This window comes from Lipotes vexillifer, unplaced genomic scaffold (assembly GCF_000442215.2).
Source record: "Lipotes vexillifer unplaced genomic scaffold, Lipotes_vexillifer_v1.1 scaffold849, whole genome shotgun sequence".
Lineage (NCBI taxonomy): Eukaryota > Metazoa > Chordata > Mammalia > Artiodactyla > Lipotidae > Lipotes > Lipotes vexillifer.
In genome coordinates this window covers 277,142-296,572 of record NW_006799735.1, presented here as the reverse complement: position 1 = coordinate 296,572, position 19,431 = coordinate 277,142, and the positions used below count along the sequence as shown (strand labels likewise).

General features: G+C 38.2%; 1 protein-coding gene across 9 annotated transcripts in view; it reads left to right on the top strand.

Annotated features, from left to right (window-relative positions):
• MBNL1 (muscleblind like splicing regulator 1) overlaps nucleotides 1–13,404 on the top strand; it is a 181,277-nt gene extending 167,873 nt beyond the window's left edge. For 3 of the 9 annotated variants that reach the window (XM_007471933.1, XM_007471937.1, XM_007471931.1), the window contains 4 exons: nucleotides 3,459–3,494; nucleotides 4,184–4,278; nucleotides 7,303–7,377; nucleotides 9,978–13,404. In XM_007471933.1, the coding sequence (XP_007471995.1) occupies nucleotides 3,459–3,494; nucleotides 4,184–4,278; nucleotides 7,303–7,359 (188 nt within the window). In that variant the 3' untranslated portion in view covers nucleotides 7,360–7,377; nucleotides 9,978–13,404. Of the gene's footprint in view, nucleotides 1–3,458; nucleotides 3,495–4,183; nucleotides 4,279–6,160; nucleotides 6,225–7,302; nucleotides 7,378–9,447; nucleotides 9,830–9,977 lie in introns of those variants that run through there. The other 6 variants (XM_007471938.1, XM_007471932.1, XM_007471936.1 and 3 more) reach the window with 5 other exon arrangements.
• Nucleotides 13,405–19,431: the final 6,027 nt, after the last annotated feature.

The following is a 19,431-nucleotide window of genomic DNA, read 5'->3' as shown; positions in this document are numbered from 1 at the left end:
ACCGGCTCCGGACGCGCAGGCTCAGCGGCCATGGCTCACGGGCCCAGCCGCTCCGCGGCATGTGGGATCTTCCCGGCCCGGGACACGAACCCGTGTTCCCTGCATCGGCAGGCGGACTCTCAACCACTGCGCAACCAGGGAAGCCCACAAAATCTCTTGAAGGCAGGTACTCCAGGGCTTCTATGCCTGCCTTGGGTACAAGCATCCTTACCTGAGCCCCTTAGCCTCCCTCCCTTAGCAGCCCATTCCCTGGAAAGCCTGCTGCCTGCGGGGCTGCTGTGAAAGAACACGCCACATGCCTAACTACCCAGGGACCCTGCACACTGCTTGCCTCCTCTCCAGAGTCTGGAGGAACTTTTCTCTCTGCTCTCCTTCACAGTTTTTGCCTACATGCGATCCTCAGAAGCACACCTCTCTTCCCTCCTCCTAGCATATTGCCCTCAGTCAGTTTAGGTTTATGATTTCAAAAGACCTAAAAATAAGTTTGCTGTGAACAGCTTCAGCTTCGCCATGCGTGGCAACACTACCAGAAATAAGGAAACAAAAGGCCAAGAAAATTTCCTGAGGGGTTGGAGTGAGAGGGGAGTTGCAGAGGGATGGGGTTGTTTTAACAGAAAGAATAGAAAACAAAGATTTCCAGCTTATCACTTTCATTATACTTAATGAAATTAATGCAGATGGTTTACTTGAAACTTAGCATAGTGATTACAGATCTGGTTTGGAAGTTTAAATACAGCTCTACCACAAGATATAATTTCTCAATACTTTCATTTTTTTCATCTATAAAATGGGGATAATAGTAGTAATTATTTCAGAGTTGTATTTAAGTGAGTTCTAAACATATTTGATAAAAACATTTTCTTAAAGCACTTTTATAGACAAGTCTAAGAGTCTAGAATAAAGCCTGGAATGTAGTAAGCACTGCGTTTTATTTATTATTTCCCAACTCAGTAGTGCAATAAAATAGAATTCATTTGATTGAATAGAAACAGAAATAAATTATATGAGGCTGTTGCTTCTTTAGATATCAATTTTGAGAATAATTCAACTGATTGTGAACTTTTAGTTTGAAATGATATAAATTATTTTTAGAAGACTTTAAGTCAGCTTTATACTTCTATCATAATCTACCTAAATAGGCTTGAACTACCGTATCTAAATTCAAACCTCCAACCAAATCTCCATTATAATTCTTTTTCTCTCTACTTCCTTCCTTTCTCCTTGAACTGACTTTACCTACACATACGTCTCATTTGTAACTTACCTGCCTAGTAATTTTTTCTGCACCTTCATACAGATCAATTTAAAATTTTATTGTAAATATCATGTAATTAAAGTATTGCATTCCTCAGAAACACACCATTCTGCTCTGCAAATACCTTTGTAGGGGAATTTCGAAATTGACAAATACATTCACTTAAATGTTGCCTTGTGCTGAAAACTGAAGAAAAAAATTTTAATTGGCTACTTGTGCAATCATTATTAATAAATCAACCCATCTGATGTAAAGATGGATATTATGGTCATTTCAAAAGTGATTTTTTGTTTTTGGTAAGTGGGTCCTACAGCATTATGTCTTCATATTTGTGAGTTATTGCACCCTGGCTAGTATTTTCATTGCTGCCTTATGTTTATTTGCTGCAAATCCCTCTCAAAACTGTGTGCATTGGTTATAATGTTAATGAGGAAGATAACTCAAACTGAAATGCAAATCATAAATGCTTTAGAGTTTTAGAGAGATAGGGTAAGTTTAACTCATTTTCAGCATGTGCAGCCTCAATTATGCATGGGATGAAATACAATAGGCAAATTGCAGCATAATAATAAATAATAAATTTAAAACCTATAACCTGTACAGTATTTAAAACGACTGTTTATCAAATTGCACATTATTCTTTTTCATTCATCTTTTCATCCTCTTTCTCAGTCTTCCCACCCCACTATTATAGGATAATGATTTCATAAGATCTAGAGTATTAAATTTTGCTTGCTCTACTGTCTCAAATTACCATCTTTGTTATTACTGGTTTGTTTTTGTTGTCTTTCACAAGTCTTTGACTCAGTAGTGGTAGCAAATGACAGAGACCTTCAAGTGTCTTAAATAATGCCTATCAATGTAATAGTACTCCACTTGAGAGGATGCCTCCCTAGCTCCATTACCTAGTTTAATCACTGATCATTGTGCCCACCATCTAATTGTGATAACAGTCTAATTGCAGCTGTTACAAGGATGCCAGTTAAGTAATCTGTGCTTCTCAATGGCAGCTTTGTTTTATAGGGCCATCTCTGACAAGACGCAGTTGGGAGATATTTTTCTAACAAATGTTCATCCCAGATGCTGCTAGTATTTAAATAGGATGCACCAAGATTCAGATAGAAACATAAAATCATTTGATATTTTAAAACCTTGAAGGCTAAAATAATCTCATAGAAAGAACAGTAATTCAGTATGTGGGAAAGGGCCCTGTACTTGGTAAAATAAGTTAGATTTTTCAATGTTTATATGTCAAAGAGAACAGGGACTATATACGTAATATTTATTTTAACGTCATGGTGGAGCCATTGTGAACATCAGTGCTAACACCCCATATGCAATGTATATATCTTCATTATCTCCCATTCAGGGTTTTTATTGAAATCTAATCAACCATTTTTTGGATGTGAAATTTTGTAGAACACTTGCTATTCCACGAAGTCCTGAGGGTCTAAACCAGCAGTGAAAACCAGTCTGTTTTCCCAGATACCTACTAAGTAAACCAGTTCGAGACTTATACGAAAGTATATCCCACCTAAATGTTTTCCTGATATTTAAATTCCCAACTAAGGCAATGCAGAAGTTCACTTTCGCTTTATGCATAATTTATTGCTTGGTACCCCTCCGAGTAAAATTCCTGTATGAATGATCACAACCCCTTCCATGCCTGTGTTGTTGTCGCTACAGTGAACAGGGAAATAAATAAGACCAAAGGAATGAAAATGAATGTTTTGGTTTCATTACATCGTTAAGTCAGTTTTGTGCGTTGAATTATTTAGCATCTTAATAATAAATTTCTCTAATGATTTAACATGTGCTCAGTTCATAGGTTAAAGTCAGAAATAGCAAAGCTACCAGATGGCTAGTAACCAGATTAAAACAAAACAAATTGCAGTATTATTTTTAAAAGAATTAAGCAGGTTTCAGTTTTTTTCAAAATACTTTTATTTGTAGGCAGCAATTAGGAGAAACAACGTGTACCAGCACACAGTTAAACTGGCTTTTATTCTTCACTTGAGACTAGTTCTAATTGATCACTATGCTATTGTATGATTTGATTGTGCTGACAGTTACATGCCACTGTTCCCATAATAACAATTTTTCTTCTTTGTTCAAATGAATTTCCTAATTACACGTGTGATGGGATGTTTTAATTCTTTTCCCTTTTCAAATCCACCTTCCTGTTGCAATGCATGATGGGCAGGCTCAATATTGTGCATGACACCCGCTACAAGTGTTGGTAGGTGCCAGCTTTGTTTCTTGATTATCTTAAACCTATGGTGCACCTCACAGCCCCTCAAAATCCACTGCTAAGTTTAACTTATATCTATTGGGCAAGTCCATTTCCTTTTTACTAACACCTGTCAATTAAATGCCATTTTCTATTTAATTGACATGGACTCACATAAATGTTTTCTTTACACACAAGTTTCCTTTAGTCACCTTTGGTGGATTTTGATTGGACTATGAGTTCTGGTGTGTAAGAAAAAAAAAAAAACTATCGCATAAAAGTAATATATTGTATATTTTTACAATAGTAAATAAGAAAACATACTTTTATTCAAACAGATAATTGTATATATGAAGTAAATACCTGTATTTTGACTTAGATTTTGAATGTCTATGAACACTATATAAAATTCTTGTTTTTGACTTAGCAAATTAAGCCTGTTTGTGTCAATTTTCTTGATTTGATGGTAACAAGCTTTTTTTCCCCTTTTTTTTCTCTTTCATCCCCCTTCCCCTTCTCTCCTTGGAATGTTGTCCTGCTTTGCGCTGTGATTGCATGTCACTCACTGGTGATGATGCCCCGTCACACGGCTTGTTGCTGTGATAAATACCATGCCCAATTATCTCCTCCATGTTGCCATGGTTTCCATATTGCTACACTCTTCTGTATGTTTGCTTATATGATTTTCCCTCCGAAAGTTCCCATGGTGCACGGTGCTACGCCAGCCACTGTGTCCGCAGCAACAACATCTGCCACAAGTGTTCCCTTCGCTGCAACCGCCACAGCCAACCAGGTTTGCTAATTTACAGCTTTGTTTCTTAAAAACCAGCTCTCGTAGGGCTCAGTCCAACAGCCCTGACGCACGTGGATTTCCCACTGAGGTCCGTGGTAGTCGCGTGTCTGTGAGGGCTGTAGAGGGTGCTTTAAGAGCATGGGGTTTCAAAGATACCTCTTGTTGGCCTACACATTCTCTCTGATGAGCGGCAGAATGCTTTTATGCCATTTATAAGTGCTCCAAAGTTGTCGCAGCTCCATTTCTAAAGCTACTAAACTGATATTTACACAAGCAATTCTCAGTTGGGCTCAATCCATCACGCAGGTGTTTTGACCAATCGAAATTATGTAGGGTAGTGTATACAGATGTTGAACTACAATGCGGCACACCTGAAACTTACCATTTTTAAAATACAGGTGATTTTAAGGTTTTTGTTATAAGCATTTGATACATACAATTTCTTAGTTCTTGCCCAAATTCTTCATAAAAAGCAGAATATTTAAATGTGTTATCTATGCCACAAATGACCACTCTTGTAAATAGAGTTTGTTATAAATTCATTATAGTTTTATTCAATAAGCAGATTGCGTATTCAAAATAAGTTAAATTTGTGTCCAAGTTTTGATTCTCAATGATTTAAGGGAAAAAATAAAATTCCTAAGTGCTCTTATTTCTGTAACTACTCAGCATAAACGTTGGAGGGTTATGAAGGAAAAAAAAGAGGCATCCAATATGGCAAATTGAGTCATTCTATGTTCCATACAAGTTTATGGAGTGACAGATACACAGGATATTTTTAAGTGAAAGGAATCTGTTTCAGAAATTTAAACTTTATGATGTGATTATTCAAAAGAAATTGATTATTAAAGTATTTACATTTTAAAATTTGCATGGATTCAACCAGCGTTTTCTGCTCCTATTTAAAATTATGTTCTAGAAAATACTGGTTGAATCAAAGTCAAATTTATGTAAAGTAGAGTTTGGCTTGAATATATAGATATGTTTGTTACGAAAGTAAAGTTCAGTAGGGTTAATAGCATATGAAAAAATCTAGAGGCAAATCAAATTTCAGGTAACCCCCAGACCAAGGTTAAATGTAGCCAAATGATTCTCAGAAGAACCAGTATCAGATGGGAATCAACATGTTGCCCCTTTGGGAAAAGAAGACCAATTAAGTACCATCCGAATCCGCAGTTATTGCTGTAAGGAGTAGCCACCCTTGTTTCTGTAGTGCACTATGTACTGTTGAAGAACTATAAGCTATTAGTATAGCCATTAAAAACTTTCAAAAGCAGCATGCCAAAATGGATGTATTTTAAAGTTTCAGACAAGCTTTAAACATTTCTTGGCAAAGAATCGTTAGTTTCTCCGAAGCTTGTCAAAATAGCCCTGGATTTATGCTAACACATCAGACTCATTTACAAGAATGCTAGATTGTGCATATGTGGCATGTTAGTAAGTAATCTATGGTAGAAATTTCTTAATGGATTCAATGCAGTCCGTTTATGGTGCAGACTAATGATGTTGAACTCTCTTGTGTGTACCATGTATGACTATAGAATTGCTGGTGTAAGCAGAAGTACAGCAAAGCAAATTTCAACATGCCCTGGCCACCTTGGTTGTAGGGGACACTTTACTTTTTGCATTGTGCTGTGACCATTTCATGCATAATCTTGGGTCTTCATACTGTTTCACAACCAAAAGAAAGAAAAGGGAATGGATATATATATACACACATATATTATATCTACATATACATACATATGTATATGCCTACAGTACAGTAGCAATGCTGGAAATAGCTGATGCCACAAAATGCAGCCTGCATGCATGCAGAAGTTTATAGCTGGCCCTTCATCCGCATCGATTGGTGTTGAAGGTCCTTGGTATGTTTCGACAGCCCCATCCTTGATGATTCTACACTGTTGGGTGCAACATCCTGTCCTGCAGCAGCAGGAAAAATGGTATGAGAAGCTTCATTATGCTTGGAGCACATTTTCGTGCCATTTGCCAATGCTGTAAAATTATGTAAAGATATCATCTGAGAAATGGAAATAAAATAGAGACATTAATTTACACTCCAGACTGTGGACTGTAATATGTTGCATTGGTCTAGGACAACTAAATTGAAACAACAACAAAATGCCTTCATGTATGTGATTTTACTATTCTCCCATCAACCTTGCCGAAATGGGATTAGGGCCATTTTAGAGATGAGGAAACCTAAGCATAGAGTAAGTGCTTTGCTCAAGGTTACACACCGGGAAATGGATTACTAGTGTTAGAACCCGTGCTTTCATTCCTCTGATTGTCTTCATCTGTAGGATAGATGTCATACATCTGTCTCCCAGGATAGCAGTCATACTTCTGGGTTGGAGGAGAATCAGGCTACAAACTGGAAGATCTTGGCTTTTGGGATGATTGGAACAAGTCACCTCTATATTCCTTATTGTATTTCCTTATTGTATTTTCTCTCAAGTTTTGTAATTCTCTTGCCCATTTAAAATACAATAAAATGTGCAATTAGGATTCAGAAATATGTTCTGAAGTAGATTTAACACTGTTATTCAGTTCTTTTGAAATATTCCTTTATAATTCTCACCTGGTACTTTTAACTTGGAAAAAAAAGTTAGACACCATCAGTTGAATGAAAATGTAGAAACTGGTTGCACAAAAATAGGCAAGACATTTCTTACTTTACTTTTTGGATTACTGACTAACTGAAACCACAGGTGTGTGTGTGTAGGCCAACAAAAAGGGCTTCTTTCAATTACTGCTCTGCATGAATTTTTGATAGTTTTACTTCTCTTCCTAAAAACTGATAACATTTATAGAATAGTATTTAACACAAAGATTTTTAAAAATGAGTTGCTACTTTGGCATTAAGTTTACATTAACTTACTGTTACGTTGACCAGATAAGGACTGTCACCTCACAGCTGAATTTCACTTTTCTTAAAAAATTTAATATTAAAATGTTTTCATCTCTTGGTTGTTGGCTTGCTTGCATGGATCATTCATTAAATAATTTTTTATTTGCTAGATACCCATAATATCTGCCGAACATCTGACTAGCCACAAGTATGTTACCCAGATGTAGAATTTTCATCACTACACAGTAAGTTCATTGTGTAATATAGAGTGTATATCTGTGGTAGTTTTTTTTTTTTTTTTAAGATAACAATTGTGTAATGCACTTAAGAAAATTTTATAAAATTTCAAAGAAAGTATTTATATAGAGCTCACAATTTCATCTTAGATGGGTTATGAGGAATTTTACCATGTGAATTCATAATAAATATGTTGATGTCACTTAAATATGTGTAATACTTAGAATATATTAATTTTGTTTTTATTTCATATTAGAAATAAACACAATAGTGAAGAAAAAAGGCAACTTAAAACTAAACAGAAGGCATATATCAGAGGCTGGCAAACTTTTTCTTGAAAGATGAGATAGTAAATATTTTTGGCTGTGTGGGCCGTAGGGTTTGTGTTACAGCTGCTCCACTCTGCCACTGTAGCACAAAAGCAGCCAGAGACAACATATAAAGTTGTGCTGTGTCCCAATAAAACTTTATTTACAAAAACAGGCAGCAGGCCAGATTTGGCTCACAGGCAGTAGTTTGCTGATTCCTGGCGTAGGTCAGCATTTATTTTATTCAAAAATTGCTTTGCTAAATCCTAAATGAGAATATGTACCCACCTTACCCTGTGCTTCGCCACACACAGGGTCATTAGAATATGAAGAGTCTGATTTAAATAAATATATTCACACATGGACATATGTGCACACACACACACACACACACACACACACACACACACACACACACACACACACACACACCTCTATGTCCAGGTAAACTTCAGGTACTTCAGAATAGTCACCCTGGAGGATCATATAATTCTAAAGATGTTGTCGTTTCTCAAATGATTTGAAAGTCTTGTGGTTTACTTTCAGACACATTGACTTAGATACTTGCAAAGATGACCATTTTTCATCCATAGAGCATATGTTTTATTCAGTATGCATGTGTTCAAGTTATCTACATGCTGAGAAGTGTATTAAGTATCTATTTTTATATTTAGAAAGAGCCATAATGCTTAAAACTGAGTCTGGTAAATAAGATGGGTGATCATTCTTTGTTGCTTCCTTTCATTCATTTATCTGTTCATTAACATATTTACAGATGATTTTTTGGTGCTACCGTGTGTTAATTACCAGGTCGAGGAAATAAAGATGAGTAGATAATGAGATAATGATGTAACTTTCAGCACTCTCAATTAAAATAAGAAAGGTGTGAACACATTTCTCTTGGAGCAAAGATGAGGGAGCAGCTCTTCCTAACAGAGTCAGAAATTAAGTGAATTTGGACAATCAAGATTGTTACAGAGAGAAGGGAGATGTCAGGGCCTTACAGAAGAAGGGACAGAGGTGTTGTTGAGTCAGGAGATGGGGCAGTTCAGAGGCCCTTGAGCATAGTAACAGCTGGTCAAAGGGTGAACCCATGTAGGAGAAGTGTATAGATGAAATCTGAGAGCTGTTTAAGAAAGAAATGATAGACTCAATCTGAGAAGTACTACCAGAGACATGCTGCAATCCTGAATTAAATTACTAAAACTGATTTTTGTGTTTCATAAGTTCTCTCAATGCAGTTCTGATAATAAGGTTTATTATTCTGAACAATAGCCACATTTTGAATAAGCACATCGCTTTGTAGTATGTAGGTTTGAAAGTAGAGTTCTCTTTCTGACGTTAAAAAAAAAAACTGTTTCAAGCTTTTATAGTCAGTTGGGTGTGTTTGATATGTATATCTGTAACTATGTTCTATTTCTTAGCAATAATCCAGGTTTAAAAAAATGATAGCAAATGGCCGTAAGTTCATCAATTAGCAAAACAGTGGATTTGTGTGTATTGAAACTCAGGCTCTTTAATGTTCTCTTTAACAAATGATTACTCATTTTCATGAGGAGTTACAGTATTTAAACTGGTTTTTGAGTGCAGCAAAATCGTGATTTCTTTCATTCTCAAGGTTGTGTGCTAACGCATGTTTTAATATGTAAAGATTCTCTGGGAACAAATTTCATGTAAAAACTGGAACTCAGTTCACAGGTGCATTGTAATATCAGTTCAACCTTAATTTGTCAGGAGCATAAGGAGCAATTTTTATTTTCTTGCCTTTAGTGGGAAAAATCCAAACTTTATCCAAAACAGTCATGTAGAGTATCGTTCTTTTATTTTTTTACAAACGCATACTGTGCTAATCAAGCACCCAAAGAGAGCAAATTGTGTTTAATAGGATTGTTGCATGGATTTTAATTTCGTGGGCCAAATCATTACTCTTGAAACCTATTAAACTTTAGAAGTAAAATGAGTTGTAAGTTCCGCCCCACAATGACGACAGTGGTAAAAAGAGCTCCACTACATTATGCCCCTTGATTCTACAAATGTATTTTATACTTTGAGCTTGGTGTTGGGTGATATTTGTTCAGAGTCTACAGTTTTATTAAGCTGTGCATGTCATTTTATTCTCGAAGAAATGATAAACAAATTTAGGTCCTTTGTACTTGTGAAGTGTTGTTTTTACATGAAGATACAATATACATGTGTTCACTCTTTAAACCAAGAAATACAGTTTTCATGTTGAATGCATATTGGAAACTGCTGTTAGATATTGTCTGTTTTAACGAAGATTATCTCTTTTTCCCTTGCAGATCATGCTAAAGAGGAAAGGACAGTGTGCTTGGTTAGAGTAAAGGACGAGGTCATTAGCCATAGTGTATATACCGTCAAGCAACACACACAAAAACCCCTCAGCCACAAGACATCCGCATATTGCATGTTAACCAGAAGACAAGACAACATGGAAATCCACTGCACACTGTTGCCTATACACTTTGTACATTTAATTGATATTTGTGCTGAGGTGATATTCCTGTCTAAAAGAACAACATTGTCTTTCTTTTCTAGCACAGAGTGATGCATTCAAATATGCAGACCTAATTAGTTTCCTATATATTCATGCCATCTTGAAAAGACAGACTATGGTGTAACCATGATTCTATTATGTATTGGTACGTCTGTAGACCAAGATATAATTTTTTAAAAATAAGTTTATTTCTTTCAAGGTTTACAAATAACAAAGGTGCACCTTGTATTTAAAATTGCCATTATAGATGAGAGCGTGCATGCACAGTCATTTTTGTTTAAGAGTAATATTTTTAATGTAGTAGATTTTAAGATGTGGTGAGGGAGGGATCTGACAGAGATGAATGTGCCAAGCAAAACCACAACTGTGTATCTTTTAAAGCACATCATGGCTTTAAGTACCATGTTGTTAAGGATTCTCATGAAGTGCCATAGACTGTACATCAAATTAGAGTATTATTTCTTCAGTGTTATTGTTTTCGGAGCCACATTTTGTTGCTTATTTGCTAGTACTAATCAGTCAAAGGGCACCATTCTTTTTTTTTTTCCTTTTTTTTTGGGAAACCAAAGCTGTCTCAGAAATGGCCAATTTAACTTTACAGTAACAAAATAGACAGCACAATACAAACTCTCTCAGTACAGATAAACTCACACATACTGGAGATATATATAATAGATATATATATGAAATTATTTTAATGCATTGTAGTGTAATATTTATGCATACTATACTGTATAACATGTTATTCAAAAGGGATATGCCATTTCTGAGACACGATAACAAAAAAAAAAGTTGGAGGAAATTATTTTGCTTCTATTTATAGCTCTGTCAAAAAAGTCAGAAGACTCTAAATGCTTTGCAAAAATGGTTTCACATTTGCTTAAATGCTTCATCACAGTCACATTTAAAATAGTGACTCTAAACAAAGAAGAAAGCAGCACTCATCAGATGCATGATAAACCAAAATATGAAAATGGGAAATGTCTAATTAACCTAGTCACTGGGTGGGTTAAGTACATGGGTGAATTTTATATGTGATTTGTTTTGTTTTGTTTTGTTCAGATTTACTGCTTATAGCCTTAGAAAGCCTTTTACAAAATTAAAAAAAAATAGATGTGCATTCAGTTTTTAAGAATGGATTCATCCAAAGGAATTCCTTTTTTGTGGTTTGGATGTTGCAGCTAGTAAAGGATATTTTTGCTCTGTTCAGCAGTTCTAAAAATTGCTGAAGTAGGGGCCAGGTCACTGGTAGTTCTAGTATGGAATGGGAGAAGTGAAAGTTCAGTTCTAGAACTTTCCATACTTCCAAGTTTACTGCAAGTTTTTATGCTTGAGAGAGATGCTTTCTAATATAAGACTGATGTGTTGATTTTACTGATTGTACTGTACATCTATTAAAGCCTTAGATTATTACATTACGGGTTGGAACCCATACCAATGTAATTTCAATCGTGTTAAGAGAGTAATGGTGACTCCATATGTTATTGTAGTTAGTTTCATTATAGAATATTACTTATTTTTCTTGTTAAAATGTAGTTTTTCATTTCCTACATTTATTAGATTTCATTTTCTATTAACAATTGAATACCATTTCAGTTTATAGACTCTTGTTTTATTAGATTTTACCGATGAATTTTTCAAAATACAAAAAAAAATTAAAGTAGTTTTCCTTCATAACATACTCAGTTTTGAATTACATGTAGTGTCATATGAATATTCGTATTATTGTTAACTAAATGATTTATATTTTACTGATTTAATATTAAAGTGTAAGAATGTCAGTCATTGTTAGTTCTTGTCTAGTTTTCATTAAAAGAACAAAGATCTTTTATATGGATATCTTATAAATATATAATCATTGCTAAGTAAGAAGTTAAGTTGTTGCTATCGCAACAATCCTGGCAGACAATTGAGTAATATTTTGATGATTTATTTTGTTTGTAATTAGTTATTATAAGAAGATCTAGATCCTAGATATTAGAATAAAATTTATTTTCTACTGTATCCATTTCAAATGTTAAAGTATTGTTTAATATTTTTGAAATCCCTGAATATCAGGCCTTGTTATAAATAAGCTGCATAATCAATAAATAGAACAAGGGACTTTTTGTTGATAATCCAAATACTCAAAGTTTACGTAATGAGAATTATAGCGTGTGTGCAAACTCTTGAGGGTTGATTATGCTGCAATTTAGCATGTTGAAACGTCTAGAGAGAAGGTTGACTTTTTGCACTTCTGTATATAGTCAAAAGAGAGAAACCTGTATAATAGTAAGATCTTATTTTGAATAAAAACGTCTATAATTACAAGGAGTTTTGTTAAGGCTAATACAATGACAGACTGAGCAAAATTGCTTGCAAAAGTGGCACAGAGTTAGCACTCCATACCCCTTCAAACATGTTGCTTTGCTTTTTGTGGACAGCTTGTAGTTTGCCAGGATTTTTTCAGCTGGAAAGATATGCCATCCTTCCGAGATCTCATGACTGACAAAAACTCCATTGGGCCAAATCTGCCTGAAGATCATTACCAAAACTAGCAGGTCCTTCAACCATTAAGGTGAAATCATGGATCAAATATTCCTTACATTTTTCAAAACTACTGCATGTTTAAAACTTCAACAAAACAAAAAAGAGAAAGAACTATACTAAGGACATATACTATTCAAATCAGTTTCTGCCAATTTCAGTGGTTTATTGTTCACAAAAAAAAAAAAAAAAGAAAAAAATCTTCAGAACAAGTATTGACTTTCACAAAATTTCAACCATAAACAGGCAAACCAAACAGCACACAGTAGCTATAGTTGTTATGTGATTGTTTTTTAATTGCTGTAGGATCCTGTTCTTTCAGCAGGTGAAAAAAAATAAAACACAGTTCAAATTTCATGGTTTTAATTTTCAACTCAGAAGCACTCAAAAAAGCAAATGTGATAATGGGCACTTGTTTAATGCATTAGTGTATCCAGCCTTCACTCCAGCTGGTTATGGTGTTGCACTTAGCAACCCTACGCTTTCATCTGCTGAAAGGACAGATGTGCTTGGTTTTACTATTATGTAATCACGACTTACTTTCTGCTTGTAGTTGCTTAAAATTATGTATTTTGTCTTGGGCTGCAATTTGTTTTATGCTTATTTTATTATTACTGCAGTAGTTGACTTTGCTGTATGGAAAAATAAAGTGAAATTGCCCTAATAAAACTTCTCTTTCTTAAGTATATTTGTGTACCTGAGATTGAAGAGTAAATTATTTTTGTGCGTTTCAAGCATCCCTGCATGTCTGTCTTGACGAACATAATGATGTGGAAATTCAATATAAGGTGTTAACTGATGGCAAGTAAGGCATTGACTGTCTTCCCCACTAGCCTCTCAGACCAAGAGGGAGAATCTGAATCATGATGTATTGCCACCCACTGCCCAGTGTTCTCTGAAGAATCTCCTCCTCCTTTCCTCTGACACGTTAAGTGTTGTTTGATATATTTTAGATGCTGGAGGGGAAAATTCTAAGGGAAAAAAGGAAATTCTCTTATCAATTCTTTCTGTAAACAAAATTTTATTTGCCTGACTGCCCCAGGAGACTGGCACTGGAAATCAGGCAATCTGAGAGAATATTTCAATAAATGCAATAATGATGACACTTGATTCAGAGGGATAAAAGTTTATGCACACACACAGCTGAACCAAGCCATGACATGACTCTTGAGTATGTGTGTGTGCGTGTGTGTGTGTGTGTGAGTTTTTTAAATGGTGAATTAAAAATTCTGTTGAAGTGAAGCCTGGTATCCCACATGGCTTTGCATTTTGCAGTTTTTCCGGATAGTCAGTGAAAGCCAGAGTTCCAATGTGAAGAAATTTGCTCATTTGATCATTTAGTGCTACTCTGTGTGACTGTGGCACTTGACATTTGGTCAGAGCCTACAAATTCTCCTTTGTAGGTCAATGTTTGTTTTCTAAAACTTACTGCAATAAAAATAACTGCATTATTTATGATTAATACAATTCTGTTACTGGCTGAGTTCTGTGGAACACTTCTGTTACTTTCAGTGGACTCAACTATTCAAGGTGCTGCGCCCCAGAGAGTAGCTGCCCTGGGGGAGATTATCTAAAGCAGGGGTTCACAGCCTTTTTGAGTAACATCAAAACATCTGGCTCCTCTCCAATTAGTGATAGTACTTTTGGGTAACTTTTAACTGAAAAAATACAGTAACAAATAGCAATTGTAACGTTTTGGTTAATCACAGCAACATATACATGCATCTGAAAAGCAGTCATTTGAGATACTCATTCTCCAGACAATGCTTATTGTTCAGGAGTTATTACTGCAGGGACCACTAGGGGTCCTCAGCTCACAGAATGGGACCCTGTCTTAGAAGTCTGGTTTCTATTTCATTACAGACCCTTGACATTCACGGAGTTTACACCTTGGAATGACCCTGAAGATCAGTGACAATCTAAATTTGACTGAGGCGCACCTTCATACAGGAAGTAGTCACTCAACATGGGAGTGAACCTGCGGGACAGTCAGCAACGAGATTTTGCTATTTTTCTACTTGTTTTTTTTTTTTTTTTTTTTTTTTGCGGTACACGGGCCTCCCACTGTTGTGGCCTCTCCCGTTGCGGAGCACGCACAGGCTCCGGACGCACAGGCTCAGCGGCCATGGCTCACGGGCCCAGCCGCTCTGCGGCATGTGGGATCCTCCCGGACTGGGGCACGAACCGGCGTCCCCTGCATCGGCAGGCAGACTCAACCACTGCGCCACCAGGGAAGCCCTTTCTACTTGTTTTTACTCCACTCACTGATGAGTCTGAGGCAGTCACTTTACTATTTGAGACAGTCTACTATATGTTCTGGAGAAAAATTATAATGTTAAAGATTTGGAAACTTTTTACAGCCTAGAACATATCCACTTTAATGTTCAAAGTCCGTGTATTAATATGAAGGGATACAAAATGCGAAAGTTGGAGAATTAAATGTTAAAGGATTTGTTTTGACTTTTCTTGACCTTTCAAAAGCACTGAACCTCACTGAAGTGACTATAAAGTGGCCTTGTGCCATGGCTGGCCTCAGCCCAGCCTCCAGCATACGGCCCTCGCTATGGTTGGTCCCAGCTATGCAGCACTTGGGGTGGGCAGTAAATCCGAAGCTACCCTCAGACTGCAGCTGTGTGAGGCCACACCGGGCCACAGCTTACGACTCCAGACTTCTTACGAGTTGGACTCTAGGTGCTCAAAGGGCCCTGTGTGTTCTGAACTCCCGAAGAGCAAAATCTAGATGTGTGCTGGGGCCGACTGGGGCCCGGGGCTGGAGAACTCTCCTTCCTCCAAGCCCTGTAGCCAAACTCCCTCGGAGCTGGCACTTGCCCCGGACACCTGGCATCCTCAGCTGCCCTGTCCTACCCTTTACCTGTCCTCCACCAGGGGGCTGAGGCAACCAAGGGGGTCAGAGCTACTCCTTTTTGTCTGAGGAGGCAGCCCCCTCGGTTCTCTTCCTTTTTTGTTGTATGAGCTTTTTCTTTATTCATGTGATATTTTTCTTTTGCTAATTAAATGTTGGGGGAAAAAATATATCCTGCCCTTGAGTGTACCATTTTAGGAAAAAAGAGCAGTGGTAGATTAGAACACAGAAAAAATCTGTTACTATTAGTGACCTATTTAGGTTTTTCAGAAAAAATTTACTGAAGCAAGTGCGATCAGTTTCTTTCTCCCTGATTGGGTTTCATAATGACAAGACAGAATTTCTAACAGGTAAAGAGTAAACCTGAAGGTTCGTTTATGGTGGTGGGGAGCCACCGGGTTGTTATGTGAATTCTAACTGCTGCTGTCGGTCACAGGTGCCTCTTGGTGGAGCCTGGGCTGTTGAATCCCTGCCCTTGGAATTTAGCAGAGCCTGGTGGCTGGATTCAACTGCGGCTTCAGGTGGGCTTGTATGATTCCACTGCAAAGGGCACAATTTCACTGGAGGGAAATTTTAACTATTGGAACCACTGCGTGTGCTGAGGTCATGAATTCATCTAGGAAATAAAAAAGCATAGAACACTTCCATAGAAGTGTTCCACATCTGGATGAGTCCTCAGACCCCCAAGTGCCTCGCTTATTAAATCTGTTCTGACACTAGATATACAGTTGCTATAGGGGAATTAAATAATGAAATATACCCCCCAAGCTATAGCTGAAAGGCAATTGCTTGGACCAGGGTAGCTGTGACCGAAATTACCCATGCAGACAGGATCCATTCACAGGAGAACACCGTGTTCACAAGGGGTGTAGAAATAGTGGTCGTGGTGCCTTTCAAGGTCTGGACCTCAGTGAGCAGTCTGCAGAAGAAGTCCATGCTTGAACTTAAATGTAAAGAAATGCCGTGCCAAAGAACCAAAAAGTTAGCCAAGCAGATCTCCAAAATCTATTTAGAACGGCACACAGTACACTAGTCTAGAAGAGAGTATTATAAGCCTCTTGACTAAAGTCTTATGGTGAGAGACCCCTGAAGTCCCATAATATAACAGGACTTTAGGCTTCGGATGAAAGTAGAAGGACATCTGAGGAGCTTGACTTTAGGTTTCGGATGAAAGCAGAAAGACATCTGAGGAACTAGAAGCCTGCAGCAGAGGCTGAACAAAAGAAGCATTTGTAATGGACAACTAGCAAATTAACAGTCGAAATCTGGACACGGTGAATGGGCTTCAGTAACAGGAAGAACGTCAGCACTTGCCCTGCTTTGCCTTGGCACTGGGAGGCACTGCCTCTTCCTTTCACAAATGCAACCAATTCCCAGATGTGGGCTTAGGTGGACTCTGAAGATAGATGTAAGTAGTAATATCTGGAGGGTTAAGGAATGAAACAGAGAGAAGGGCACTTTTGACAACCTTGTGCATGTTAGTGGTGGGTACTACCCACGTCCACCAGCGTCACAGATGCTGGTCAAACCACAGGAAAAGATTATAACTTCCTGAAATGATTATTGTTAAGACATGCATTGGAAGCTTCCTTAAACTCATAAAAATCAAAGCTACTCATTAGAAATGACACTGGGGGAGGCACTGCAAGTGGTTAAGATCAAGGGCTCTGCAATCAGTCCACCTGGACTCATGTCTCAATTTTTCAGTTCTTTGACCTTGGCGGAGCTACATCACCTCTCTGGGACTCAAGTTTCCACCTTCGTAAGATAGAAATAGCAACGAGAATATTTACCTTGCAGGGTTGCTGCATGGTTTCCAGACTGAATTACCTGGGGCATCATTAAAAAAGTATTGATGCTTGGTCCCTTCCACCAGACATTCTGATTTAATGGCTACGGAGGCAACTACTGGGTTAATGTATATAAAATGCTTAGAACAGTGCCTGGCATACAGCAAGAAATTGATACATGGTAACTAGGACTGCTATTTTTATCATTATCCATTTTTCAAATGACTCCACGTAATCTTTAATTTTCATCCTAGTTCTTAGGTTACACATCCCTTTCAAAGCAGCCATGGACATACTCTATTTGTGTCATCTCTAATTCTATCTTTCCTGTTCAGAAGTGAAACTCTATCTTCCTGTTATTTACCACCACAACAGGTCCTGCTCATTGTTGCAAATACAGTGAACATTTCAAAACTAGAACCAAGTGCTTTCTGACTCACTGAACATTTTAAATTCATGAGTCAGGATGATATGATCACAGACCATACTTAACCATGTCAATTTGAAAGCGACCCTTTAGACGTACCTAAACTCAACTATTTGAATTCCCCCTTTACTTAAATCATGCTCAAGATCAAATCATAGAATGGATGCCTTAATGATCATGAAAACTGTGTCATTAAACAATATATTTAAAGTGTTTTTATTATATTTATCAAAATATTTCTAATTACATTTGAGTGGCACTACTATATTTATCATATTGCATCATAGGTTTAGTCCAGATGCTTAAATTAGCACTGACTCAGCTCCATAAACACACATAAGAATCAAGCCAGAATTGGGAGATTGGGATTGACATATATACACTAATATATATAAAATGGATAATAAGAACTTGCTGTATAAAAAAATAAATTAAATAAAATTCAAAAACAAACAAACAAAAGAATCTAGCCAGGCACCATGCTGGGCTTGAGATGCAAGGTTGAAAGGCAAGAACCTCACAGGGTAATGACTAAAACAAGACGTATAGGCTACTGCATACACACGGATCTAGTATTTCCTACCTCCTACTCCTGCTCCAAGCCCTTAACTGAACCACAAAATAGATTGGAATAGGTTAAATGAAAACCACCCTCTCTTCTCGAATACAATACTATGACTACTCTATTCATTATCCAACTCATTTTATCCATAAAAAGTAATCTGAGGGGCGGAGGGGATGATGGCGGAAGAGTAAGACGCGGAGATCACCTTCCTCCCCACAGATACACCAGAAATACATCTACACGTGGAGCAACTCCTACAGAACACCTACTGAACGCTGGCAGAAGACCTCAGACCTCCCAAAAGGCAAGAAACTCCCCACGTACCTGGGTAGGGCAAAAGAAAACAGAATAAACAGAGACAAAACAATAGGGATGGGACCTGCACCAGTGGGAGGGAGCCGTGAAGGAGGAAAGGTTTCCACACACTAGGAAGCCCCTTCGCGGGCGGAGACTGCGGGTGGCGAGGGGGGGCTTCGGAGCCGCGGAGGAGAGCGCAGCAACAGGGGCGCGGAGGCAAAGCGGAGAGATTCCCGCATGGAGGATCGGTGCCGACCGGCACTCACCAGCCTGTCTGCTCACCCACCGGAGCGGGCGGGGCTGCGAGCTGAGGCTCGGGCTTCGGTGGGAGCGCAGGGAGAGGATTGGGGTTGGCGGCGTGAACACAGCCTAAAGGGGTTAGTGCACCACGGCTACCCGGGAGGGAGTCCGGGAAAAGTCTGCACCTGCCGAAGAGGCAAGACAGTTTTTCTTCCCTCTTTGTTTCCTGGTGCGCGAGGAGAGGGGATTAAGAGTGCTGCTTAAAGGAGCTCCAGAGACGGGCGTGAGCCGCGGCTAAAAGCGTGGACCCCGGAGACGGGCATGAGACGCTAAGGCTGCTGCTGCCGCCACCAAGGGGCCTGTGTGCGAGCACAGGTCACTATCCACACCCCCCTTCCAGGGAGGCCGTGCAGCCCGCCACTGCCAGGTTCCTGGGATCCAGTGACAACTTCCCCGGGTGAACGCACGGCACGCCTCAGGCTGGTGCAACGTCACACCGGCCTCTGCCGCCGCAGGCTCGCCCCGCATCCG